The sequence below is a fragment of the Neoarius graeffei genome, chromosome 9 (genome assembly GCF_027579695.1).
Source record: "Neoarius graeffei isolate fNeoGra1 chromosome 9, fNeoGra1.pri, whole genome shotgun sequence".
NCBI lineage: Eukaryota > Metazoa > Chordata > Actinopteri > Siluriformes > Ariidae > Neoarius > Neoarius graeffei.
In genome coordinates, this window is record NC_083577.1 from 59,891,578 (window position 1) to 59,905,117 (window position 13,540).

General features: G+C 42.4%; 1 protein-coding gene across 2 annotated transcripts in view; it reads left to right on the forward strand.

Annotated features, from left to right (window-relative positions):
- kalrna (kalirin RhoGEF kinase a) overlaps positions 1-13,540 on the forward strand; it is a 408,274-nt gene that overhangs the window by 219,200 nt on the left and 175,534 nt on the right. For both annotated transcript variants that reach the window (XM_060929989.1, XM_060929988.1), the window contains exons 9-10: positions 1,428-1,658; positions 10,350-10,472. In XM_060929989.1, coding sequence (XP_060785972.1) covers positions 1,428-1,658; positions 10,350-10,472 — 354 coding nt within the window. The remainder of the gene's footprint in view (positions 1-1,427; positions 1,659-10,349; positions 10,473-13,540) is intronic.

Genomic DNA, 13,540 nt, shown 5'->3' on the forward strand with positions numbered 1-13,540 from the left:
ATGTATTTTGGAAACAAGTCCTGTGGACTGATGAAATCAAAATAGAGCTTTTTGGCCACAATGTGCAAAGGTATGTTTGGAGAAAAAAGGGTGCCAAATTCCAGGAAAAGAACACCTCTCCAACTCTGAAACATGGGTGTGGATCGATCATGCTTTGGGGTTGTGTTGCAGCCAGTGGCACAGGGCACATTTCATTGGTCGAGGGAAGCATGGATTTGAATAAATACCAGCAAATTCTGGAAGCAAACATCACACCATCTGTAAAAATAGTTGAAGTTAAAAAGAGGATGGGTCCTACAATAAGATGATGATCCAAAACACACCTCAAAATCTACAATGGAATACCTCAAGAGGCACAAGCTGAAGGTTTTTCCATGGCCCTCACCTAAACATCATTGAAAATCTGTGGATAGATCTCAAAAGAGCAGTGCATGCAAGACAGCCCAAGAAATTTGTAGAACTGGAAGCCTTTTGCAAGGACGTATGTGTGAAAATCCCCCAGGTAAGAATTGAAAGATTATTAGCTGGCTACAAAAAGTGTTTACAAGCTGTGACACTTGCCAAAGGGGGTGTTACTAGGTACTAACCATGCAGGGTGCCCAAACTTTTGCTTCGGGCCCTTTTCCTTTTTTGCCATTTTGAAAATGTAAAAGATGAAAATAAAAAAATTTTTTTGCTTAAAATATAAAGGGTCATCTTTAACTTTATGCCTTTTGGAGATCATTTCATCTTCAACTTGCTTAACTGTTCACAATGACAGCAATTTTGACTAGGGGTGCCCAAACTTTTGCATACCACTGTATATATGCCTTTTGATACTCAGAAATGTAAGAAATTTTAATCTTTAGGTCACCTGGACCAAAGGTCCCCTGGGCTTATGCCATGGGTTGCTGAGGTCAGTGTAAAGAGGTAGGGTTGGTTTCCTGCAGCAGAACTTGAAAAATGTGACAAATAATATCTTGAAACTTGGTATATAGTTAGTATATAGGGCGGGAGATACAGATGACTCCGTCTTGTAAAACTTGAAATATAATTACAGACTCCTTGCGAGCTTACTGTCTTGAATTTACATTCATGCAGTGCAGTGATTATGTGGGAAAATTTGGGGAAATTAATAGAAAATAAAACTGTTATTGTCTTTCCTGTAGCATTTGCTCTCTCTCTCTCTCTCTCTCTCTCTGTTCTTGTTTTTATGACAAGATAAAACATAAGAAAGTGTTACAATTAAACTTCTCTGACTTTGTTACTTGCAAGAGAAATGTCTATAATGATAAAAAAGAGAGGATATTAGTAATTGTTGAATCCAAGTCAGTGATTCATTTAGTTGAAAAGGATTAGATTTTGTGCAGTCATAACATGCAAGTGTTTACATTGTGAGATTTATTGTTTCTCTACTGATCTTTTATTAATTCTGTCTCTCTCCTCAGGTGAGTCAGGATGGGAAGGCATTACTAGATGTACTGCAGCGACCATTAAGTCCTGGGAACTCTGAGTCCCTGACCGCAACAGCAAACTACTCTAAAGCAGTACACTGCATCCTGGACGTTGTGCACGAGGTCTTGCATCACCACCGACGTCTGGAAAGCATCTGGCAGCATCGTAAAGTGCGCCTGCACCAAAGACTACAGCTTTGTGTGTTTCAGCAGGATGTGCAGCAGGTAATGGAGAACTCAAACACACTCATAGCACTAGATTTGTAACAATTCATCTGAAACATTAAGGTTAAGGTTAGGAAATTGAATCAAATTCAACTACTTCTCTTTTGCTTGATCAAATTCATACAAACTGCTCATTAGATCAGGATCCAATGCACACACATAAAACAGACATAAAGAAACTCCTGTACACCCGCACATGTATGCATTCTGCATGATTTTATTGATTGCACTGCTGCCACGTGATTGGCGGATTAGATAATAGTATAAATGAGCAGCTCTACAGGGGGTACAGTAGTAATAAAGTGGGCAGCGAATGTACTGTATATACACAGTGACAAGTTGCAGGTCATTGTCAGCTTTGACAGAATCATTTGTCCTTTCCTATCAGCTATAATTTTTACAGATCTCTTAAAAAACACTTTTAATGGAAATACTATTATAAGCAAAGTTTATTTTTTTATCAATTCTGGTTATAATAATGTTTGAACTTTATATGTCTATGTGTCTTTGAATGATTGTGAATAACTTAAACTGACCGGCTTTGCATAATTCCAAAAAAATTTTATTGCTTCTCTTAAAATGTGCTTTCATAGATCCTACATTTATGAGTACATAGTGTTATTTGAGCTGCTCCATCAGCAGTTATCCATCCATCCATCTTCTACCACTTATCCGGATCTGGGTCGCGGGGGTAGCAGCCTGAGCAGAGCAGCCCAGACTTCCCTCTCCCCGGCCACCTCCACCAGCTCTTCTGGGGGAATACCGAGGCATTCCCAGGCCAGCCGAGAGATGTAATCTCTCCAGTGTGTCTTGGGTCTGCCCCGGGGTCTCCTCCCGATAGGGCATGCCCAGAAAACCTCCCTTGGGAGGCATCCGGGGGCATCCTAAGTAGGTGCCCGAACCACCTCAAGTGACTTCTTTCGATGTGGAGGAGCAGCAGTTCTATTCCAAGTCTCTCCCAAATGACCAAGCTTCTCACCCTGTCTCTAAGGGAGAGCCCAGCCACCCTGTGGAGAAAACTCATTTCTACCGCTTGTATCCGCGATCTCATTCTTTCGGTCACTACCCATAGCTCATGACCATAGGTGAGAGTGGGAACGTAGATGGACCAGTAAATTGAGAGCTTTGCCTTTTGGCTCAGCTCTCTCTTTACCACAACAGACTGGTTTAGCATCCGCATCACTGCTGACGCTGCCCTGATCCGTCTGTCCAACTCCCGCTCCCCCTTACCCTCACTTGTGAACAAAACCCCGAGATACTTAAACTTCTCCACTTTAGGTAGCAACTCCCCCCTGACCTGGAGCAGGCACTCCACCCGTTTCCGGCTGAGCGCCATGGCCATGGACTTGGAGGTGCTGATCCTCATCCCAAACGCTTCGCACTCGGCTGCAAACCGTCCCAGTTTTCCACAAGCATGGAATTAGGCATTCCGCATTTTTATATACTGCAATTTTTGGCTGTGACTTTGAGCTGGATTTCACCCTAAAGACATGCTGGTTTTATCAGCAGCGAGAACTCGAGAGCCTGCATTCACTCTGCTGCCAGTACATATCTAGTGAGGTCTACAGGCCAAATCAAGATTTGAACACAGCCCAATAAGTCAAAGAATCGAAAGGCACAAGTGAAGCCAATCTGAGTGTAGCCCAGAGGGGAGACAAGCTGACACACGGTTGACTTTGTTAAAAGCCTAATCAGTTATTCCTGTCTTTTGTTCAGCCTGTCTTATCATAGGCTTCCTATTCGTCCTCTACATAGCTCTTCATTCTTAAGCTGGGTTGTATGTTCATGTCTCCAACACTAAGCCAGTGAGAGCAGCATGGAGCCTGCTGAAGATAAACTGTGTGTATTGAGACCTCTTTCTCATACTTCATCACTTCTTTACACATCATAACACCAGGTAATGAAGCTCTCAGAGGCACTGTGCAATGTAGTACAGGTTCCCATGCATTACCATCTGAGGATCTGAGAGTTAATTACCTGAATCTGTTACGATGATTAATTCCATATGGTGCTTAATTCAGGAATGCTTATATCTTCTGAAACATTAATCTCACCCAATTCATCTTGTGTTTCCGTTTTTCTTGAAATTGGAGATATATAAATGGCTATTTTGGTAGTCTTTCTTCCGTAGATATTTGCATGATTACTTGTTTAGCTAAAAGCCATGTTCTATTTTTAGAGCATTCTCTAAAAAGCTTGTTAATCTAGGCAGAGATCAACCTCTTAAATAGCTTTATAAGTGTGTGCAGTTAAAGGTAGGTAAATAAACTATGCCAGGTATTCAGCCTGCGCAAACGGGACCTCCCAGGTACAGGTTCAAGAGGAATGCACAAATGAGTGGATTTATATGGTAGTCACAAGAAGAGTTATGTGCAAGTCCGCCCTAAGCACTAAGTCTAGAGACATGCTTATTTGTTTATGTTGAAGACTTTAAAGATCCAGCTGTTGAGAATGTACAGTGGATATAAAAAGTGTACACACCCCATTAAAATGCTAGGTTTTTCTGATGTAAAAAGAATGAGACCACGATAAATAATTTCAAAACTTTTCCCATATTTAATGTGACCTATAACCTGTACAATTCAATTGAAAAACAAACTTGACAGTGTTTGCTACAGACATGACTCATGGGGGATAAGAGCAGACAGCTGTTGATATATTTCGGACACTAGGGGGATGTTATGCTGCTACATAATTATGCACCGGATATTTGTAATTATTATCTGTGTTGAATAACATAACAATGCCAGAACTTTGACACCATTCTCTCATCTCATTATCTCTAGCCACTTTATCCTGTTCTACAGGGTCGCAGGCAAGCTGGAGCCTATCCCAGCTGACTATGGGCGAAAGGCGGGGTACACCCTGGACAAGTCGCCAGGTCATCACAGGGCTGACACATAGACACAGACAACCATTCACACTCACATTCACACCTACGGTCAATTTAGAGTCACCAGTTAACCTAACCTGCATGTCTTTGGACTGTGGGGGAAACCGGAGCCCCCGGAGGAAACCCACACGGACACGGGGAGAACATGCAAACTCCGCACAGAAAGGCCCTCGCCGGCCACGGGGCATGAACCCGGACCTTCTTGCTGTGAGGTGACAGCGCTAACCACTACACCACCGTGCCGCCTACTTTGACACCAATGTTGCTATTTTTTGGAAAAGTACACATTGTAATTGACATATCTTCACAACACTGGAATAAAAATATGTTTTATTTAAAAAACAAAAAACCTATTAATAGTCAGTCCCACTAACAAGGCTTCATGGACCACTGGGGGATCCTGGACCTCACCATCCTACTAAATCAGATGCATTGTCTCCACATCTCTTCTGTGGCCACAGACACTCTGTGTAGTTTAGTCCGTGACATCAGTATGATAAAGCCTGAGCCTGCTTTGTCCTTTTTCTCTTTGACCTTTGTCATCATTACTGTCACAGGGTTATCAGTGGAACACGTGTGCTTTGACCTCTGTCCTTTGTACTGTAATTGAGATAAATCAGAAGTCATGATTGTGGTGATTAAAGACCAGAGAGACAGAAGGAGATGTGTGTGAGAAATGTGAGGGAGATATACCTCTTCACATGAACTGTGATTTATCCTGGGTATGTCAGTGAGGAGTGAACTGAAACCTGGGCATGTTAACCTTTCTGTTATTTTATATGCTCTCATAGCATTTGTAAATTCTAGATTCCTCTAGTGTATTTACATATGGTGGGCATTTCACAGATGGGAAAAAAACAACTCTTGATTGTATCTGTGCAACTCATTGCTGCAATGCAAAATTTTCCATATTTCCAAATATAAACCTTATGTACATCTGCAGCTACGTGACCTCTATCACCATTTAAATTATACATGGATTAAGACACACAGACATAACTCCCTTTATGCAAGTCTGGTTAAGATTAGAAAATGTCCCTCGGGTATTTGAGTATTATTTTTATATGGATGAGCATGACACAGTTCTGAAAAACTCTTTGAGTCTAGACCTACAGAAACTGAATCATCCATGCAACATTTTTAAAATCTCTCGCTGGGGGCTTCAGGATCCTGCTTGCATGGCAATAATTGTTAGTACATTTTCTGTTCCCACACTCTAGTTCTAGTGTGTTGGGCACATTTTATTCTCAGACAGGGGCAGAAGCAGTGTTCGTGGAGGGCTTTTAATGTGTTCGTATTATTTGTGTATGTCATACACAGGAACACCCTTATTCATCTACATGACTGCTTTATTTTTTTTTTCTCTGCCTCTCAGTGTCTCTGAAAGCAGCACATTAAGAGGAAAACCAACAATGGCGATGACTGGTCATAATATTGAATGAAATAATTGAAATTTCTATTAGCTCAGCATTACGACTAGGAAGCACTTTGTGGCTGAGCCTTATAGCACAGGGTCTCATCGTTAGCAAAAAAAAAAACCTAGTACGCAAAAACCTAGGCAAGGGAAATAAACAACACCATTCATGGTTGGTATTTTAAATAGAAAGCACTGTAAGCAGGAAAGCTGTACTTTCTGTTCGACAACTTTTTCATTCAAAACACATTATTCTGTCATTTTGACCTTCATGTAATTTGTACTTTGATTAGGCAGTGTTTGCTGAGTGTATTTACATCTAGTTTCACCAAAAGCATTTTGAGAAAGCCATGATCAAGAAAGCAGTCCCCTTGTTTATATACGGTACCAGGTAAAAGTTTGGACGTGCCTTCTAATTCAATGGTTTTTCTTTATTTTTATTAATTAAAAGCCACGTCATGTCTTAAAATAATGATGGATGTCGTTTCTCTTTACTTAGTTGAGCGGTTCTTGACATAATACCGATTACTACAGTTGTGGAATAAGGCTATTTACTGTTATTATTTACTGTTTGATCTCAAACGCATTATGAAGGCAAGAAATTGTACTAATTAGCTTTTGACGAGGCACCTGTTAATTGAAAAGTATTCCGGATGACTACCTCATGAATCTGGTTAAAATAATGCCAATAGTGTGTAAGGTGTCATCAAGGTAAACGGTGGTGTGACAGTTTGTGTAGGTGGGTGGAGCACAGAAGGATGGCAGGACAGAACTGAGTTCACAAAACTGGCTTTTATTCAGCTTTTCAGCCTATACACACTCTCACACACGCACACACATCAGTCATCTGGTTGAGGAGAGAGCTCCCTCTGCTCTCGCTCTCTCTCCTTAAATAGGGCGCGGTCACTGGGAAGACACACAAACACATTAATTAACGACAGGTGTAGTGATTCTGCCACTTACCTTCCCTGACTCCGCCCTCCTGTCACAGACTGATGCTTGACCATGCCCCCGCTGCCACATACCCCCACCGCCCGACTCAGGCCGGGTGGCCGTCTGGCCTGCAGCCGACTCCCCCCCTTGACGGGAGAGGAAGTCCGCCACGACCATCTGCGCCCCCAGCCTGTGGATCACCTTGAAGTTAAAGGGTTGGAGTGCCAGATACTAACGGGTGATGCGCGCATTGGCATCCTTCATGCGGTGGAGCCACTGGAGGGGCGCGTGGTCCGAACAGAGGGTGAAAGGGCATCCCAGCAGGTAGTACCGGAGGGCGAGGACCGCCCACTTGATCGCCAGGCACTCTTTCTCAATGGTGCTGTAGCGCCCCTCACCTGCTGGGACAAAACGGCCCCCAGCCCTCTGTCCGACACATCCGTCTGCAACATAAAGGGGAGAGAAAAGTCAGGGGAGTGTAAAAGTGGCCCCCCCACACAGTGCAGCCTTTACCTTAGAAAAAGCCCGCTGGCATTGCTCCGTCCACTGGACCGGATCTGGTGCCCCCTTTTTAGTCAGATCAGTCAGCAGGCTGGTGACGTCCAAATAATTAGGTATAAACCTACGATAATAGCCAGCCAGCCCCAGGAACTGTCTCACCCCCTTTTTGGTCTTGGGCCTCGGGCAGGCCGCAATTGCTGCTGTCTTGTTAATTTGGGGACGCACCTGCCAGTTGCCCAAGTGGAAGCCCAGATACTGTACTTCCACCCGCCCAATCGCATACTTCTTTGGGTTGGCTGTGAGACCCGCTCGCCTCAGTGACCTAAGGACAGCCCTCAGATGTTCGAGGTGCCTCGGCCAGTCATTGCTATAGATAATAATGTCATCGATGTAGGCGGCCACATAGGTGGCGTGGGGGCGGAGGACCCTGTCCATCAGCCACTGAAACATAGCGGGCGCCCCAAACAGCCCAAAAGGAAGTGTGACGAATTGGTGTAAGCCAAACGGTGTGGAAAAGGCCGTTTTTTCCCGGGATAATGGAGTCAGGGGGGTCTGCCAATAACCCTTTGCGGTGACTGATGCTTGACTACGCCCCCGCTGCCAGAGGTGGCTACTTTGAAGAATCTAAAATATGAAACAGATTTTTTTTACCACTTTTTTGTTTACTACATAATCCCATATAGGTTCCATATGTTATTTCATAGTTTTGATGTCTTCAGTGTTGTTCTACGATGTAGAAAATAGTCAAAATACAGAAAAACCTACAGTACGAATGAGTAGGGGGGTCTAAACTTTTGACTGGTACTGTATATTACATCCATTATTGTATGTCATGTGCATTTTGTGAATCACTGCTTATAACCTGGCATGTCAGTGAAGTAGGCTGAAATAAATTAGCCCCATTGCATGATCAGTGCAATCACATGAAACAACTGTTGATTGTAGGCTGTGCGGATCTACACTTTGGGCTAGTAAGAAATCAGTCTCAACCTTTACTGCATACCATTCTGTGTATATTTACTCACAACTGTTAAAAACCTTTATTATTCGTCACATGCACACTTCAAGCACAGTGAAATTCATCCTCTGCATTTAACCCATCTGAAGCAGTGAACACACGCACACACACCCAGAGCAGTGGGCAGCCACACCAGAGCGCCCAGGGAGCAGTCAGGGGTCAGGTACCTTGCTCAAGGGCACCTCAGCCCAAGGCCGCCCCACGTCAACCTAACTGCATGTCTTTGGATTGTGGGGGAAACCGGAGCACCCAGAGGAAACCCACGCAGACACGGGGAGAACATACAAACTCCACACAGAAAGGCCCTCGCCGGCCGCTGGGTTCGAACCCGGAACCTTCTTGCTGTGAGGCTACTGTGCTAACCACTACACCACCGTGCCACCCAAAAAGTATAATATACACATGTGGTGCTGTTGATTCTACAAAACTCAAATGATAATTCACTTTAAGCCATTTTTTTTTACAGAAATAAATACAGATGCTAAACAGGACCTTTATTTTTATGTATTTTTTCCTTGAAAGAGAGGGAGGGCTTAACCCTGCTATCCTATTTATACCAGCCAGTCCTGGCAAACAGTAATCAGTTCCATAATCAGGGTGTTTATACTGTCGAGTCCTTCAAATAATGAAGAATTTTACACACCACACCTCAGGGGCCAAGCACATACGTTTGTTGGGAAATTCCAAAAAATCCTCCTTAACTGTAAACTAATCATAAGGGATTCAATGTTATAATAACAATCATCACAAACCTAATGATGATTCACCTAATGAACATTTAAAGATCGGTTTAGTAATATTTATTTTTGGTAACGAAGTTTCTGAATCTACACTTTTACTACGCTTATGTCATCCTGCCTGAAAACAGTGTGGATGAAAGCGAGCTTATCCAAACGTAGAACTGAACATGAACTGGTGCAACACAGTGAATGAAGCTATATAATTAGATAAGCCAGATATTTAGTTGTATTTGGCGTTATTTAGTGCAGCTCTCCCTGTTCGTGCAAGTGTATGAAACGTTTTTAAAACACACTGCGGATGCTGTAATCAGCCATGCATAAACAGAAGTTCACCACACCCATTGACATTGTTTATAAAATTGTGTCGCTTGCATACACGTAAGCATGAAGCTCCCCCACCTTCAGATTGTGTGAAGAATGGTTGATATCTTCAGGGATGGATTTAACATTGAAATTCCTAATGTTCTGATGAGTTACATATATATTTTGTTTAATTTCAGGAAGTAATAGATATAGAATCAAACTATAGATACTGCAGTCTTGTTCAAACTAAAACTGTTTAACAAGAGCTTATACACTCTGCATCCCATTCAGATGAGCGCACAATATGGGGTCTGTATTGTGTTCACATTCCAGAAACATACAGCTATTCCCAGAGACAGTCGAGAACTAAACTGGGTTAATCCTCTGTTTTTGACCTCTCTACACTCTCGCTTCTTCTGATATTTATAAACACTGTTTCTCGGGAGTGTTTTACTCTCTCAGAGTTGAACGACGGGGCATATTAATAACGTTTCAGTGATGATTGCGCAGTCACGCTATGGTTTATGTTAGGCCAGATTGTGTATAGTACTAATGAAATCAAAGCTGTGTTTCTGTATTGCTGTCCACTTATGTAACTGCTGATAAAGTGGCTTCGGCATTTTGTTTGACAGAGAGACAGTCGTGACTGATTGTTCACTATGTAGCAGGGTGAAGAGGCAATTACTATCGTTGAACTGTGTGTGTGTGTGTGTGTGTGTTTTACTTACTCTATGTGTTCCTTGACCCAACACTTCTGGGCATGAACTTAATCAAATGTATGAGAAAGAATATAAGTATTGCACATTAATTTTATTACAAAGCTTGGATCACATTGTTTCAGTGGCTCCCTAAATCATTTGAACGGTGTGTATTTTTGTGTTTTATGAAGGTGATGGACTGGATTGAGAACCATGGCGAGGCTTTCCTGAGTAAACACACAGGAGTGGGCAAGTCTCTACACAGAGCCAGGGCCCTGCAGAAACGCCATGATGACTTTGAGGAGGTGGCACAGGTAACAGTACAAGCTGCATTCTCACACACTTGTAAAATTTTTGCATGACTCAAGTCATATGGAAAGTTCCAAGTTTAGATTAGTATCTTTTCGGACTAAGGCGGGACCCTAATACCCTGTCCACACTAGGGATTTTGTACCGATACGAAACTACTTTCGTACCACAACACCTGTCCACACTAGCAACTATACCGGTACTGTAGCGGTATAACTGTATCGGTACGAAACCCACAAATGTATGGGTTTCGTACCGGTACAGTATCGGTACTGTAGCGCTTCGCTGTAGTGTGGACAGATGAAGCGGCTCTGTATCGATACAAATATAATGCGCATGCGCAAAGTCACACACCTCAATCGATGTCTTCGCTGAATAAAATAGTGAAGAACGGAGATTCGTTTGTTTCTTTCTCAACTGCCTCGCGCGTTTTATACGATTCGACTGAATAAATGACCACCAGAAATACAGACTGTACACTGACAACAAAAAGCACACACGCGTTGTTTCATCCGTACAGAAGCCGAGAGAGGCCCTTCATATAATCCTTTTTTTTATTCACCTTGTTATCCCGAGATAACGACATAATTAATTCAGGATCTCGAGAAAACAACACAACTAATTCGAGATCTCGAGAAAACAAAACCGTTAATTCGAGATCTCGAGAAAACAAAACAATTATTCCGTGATCTCGAGAAAACAAAACAATTATTTCATGATCTCGAGTAAACAGCTGAGAAATGGTTCATTCAGGTGCGCCAAGAGACTTGTGATATGCTGACTTTGGGGCTATTTCTCATTCTGCATAGACGCAACTTTGGTCATTAGAATGTCTGGAATAATCGACCACCTAATGAGGCAATATTTTGATCAGGGGTTGACACAGGGAGAGATTGCATTAAGTCTTTTAATAAGGGATAATTTCAAAATTAGTCCGCGGCACCTCCGCAGAAGACTGGCCCGGCTTCGTCTCTACCGACGGAGATACAGTGATCCAGCTGAGATCATGAAATAATTGTTTTGCTTTCTCGAGATCATGGAATAATTGTTTTGTTTTCTCGAGATCTCAAAATAACGGATGCCATATATTCTCAGAAGGAAGTTACTCGGTAACCACGGAAACATTTCACACACGCGCATTTTAACTACCGTGAAAAAAAACCGCAAACATTTCTCGCTAGTGTGGACAGATGCACTAAACTGTACCGGTATACTTTGTATCGATACAGCTATACCACTATCGTACCGGTATAAGTGTGAACACAGCATAATACATATACAGAGCCTTGAAAAAGTATTCATCCCCCTTGGTGTTTGTCCTGTTTTGTTTCATTACAAGCTAGAATTAAAATGGATTTTGGGGGGTTAGCACCATTTGATTTACACAACATGCCTACAACATTAAAAGTGCACATTGTTTTTTTTTTATTGTGACACAAACAATAATTAAGATGAAAAAAAAAATCAGAAATCTGGAGTGTGCATAAGTACACCCCCCCAAGTCAATAATTTATAGATCCACGTTTTGCTACAATTACGGTACAGCTGCAAGTCTCTTGGGGTATGTCTCTATTAGCTTAGCACATCTAGCCACTGGGATTTTTGCCCATTCCTCAAGGCAAAACTGCTCCAGCTCCTTCAAGTTAGATGGGTTGCGTTGGTGTACAGCAATCTTCAAGTTATGCCACAGATTCTCAGTTGGATTGAGGTCTGGGCTTTGACTAGGCCATTCCAAGACATTTAAATGTTTCCCTTTAAACCACTCCAGTGTAGCTTTAGCAGTATGTTTAGGGTCATTGTCCTGCTGGAATGTGAACCTTCGTCCCAGTCTCAAACCTCTGGCCGACTCAAACAGGGTTTTCCTCCAGAATTGCCCTGTATTTAGTGCCATCCATCTTTCCTTCAGTCCTGACCAGCTTTCCTGTCCCTGCAGATGAAAAACATCCCCACAGCATGATGCTGCCACCACCATGCTTCATTGTAGGGATGGTGTTCTCAGGGTGTTGGGTTTGCACCGGACATGGCATTTCCCATGATGGCCAAAAAGTTCAATTTTTGTCTAATTTGACCAGAGAATCTTCTTCCATGTGTTTGGGGAGTCTGCCACATGCTGTTGGGCAAACTCCAAACTTGATTTTTTTTTTTAAGCAATGACTCTTTCTGGCCACTCTTCCATAAAGCCCCACTCTGTGGAGTGTATGGCTTAAAGTGGTCCTATGGACAGATACTCCCATCTCCACTGTGGATCTTTGCAGCTCCCTCAGCTTTATCGTTGGTGTTACACTCTGATTAATGCCCTCCTTGCCCAGTCTGTGAGTTTTGGTGAGCGGCCTTCTCTTGTCAGGTTTGTAGTGGTGCCATATTCTTTCCATTTTGCTATAATGGATTTAATGGTGCTCCCTGGGATATTCAAAGTTTGGGATATTTTTTATGACCCAACCCTGATCTGTACTCCTCCACAATTTTGTCTCTGACCTGTTTGGAGTGCTCCTTGGTTTTCATGTTGCTTGCTTAGTAGTGTTGCAGAGTCAGGGTCCTTCCAGAACAGGTTGATTTATACAGACATCATGTGACAGATCATGTGACACTTTGATTGCACACAGATGGATCTTAATCAAGTAATTATGTGACTTATGAAGTGAATTGGTTGGACCAGCTCTTATTTAGGGGTCTCATATGAAAGGGGGTAAATACTTATGCACACTCCAGATTTCTGTTTTTTCATGTTAATTATTGTTTGTGTCACAATAAAAAAACAATGTGCACCTTTAAAGTTGTAGGCATGTTGTATAAATCAAATGGTGCTAACCCCCCAAAAATCCATTTTAATTCCAGCTTGTAATGCAGCAGAACAGGACAAATACCAAGGGGGATGAATACTTTTGCAAGGCACTGTACATTATTTAGAATGAACAGATAATGTGTTCTAAACAGATGCCAATACAGATAGATGCAAATAGGTGATGCTGTTTTGTTTTATTTATTTATTTTATATAGAAAGCTGGATAGAAAAGTTCATAGAGCATTTGGTTGAGATAAGAGGTGTGCATCAGGACTGGGATCCTGTACTTAC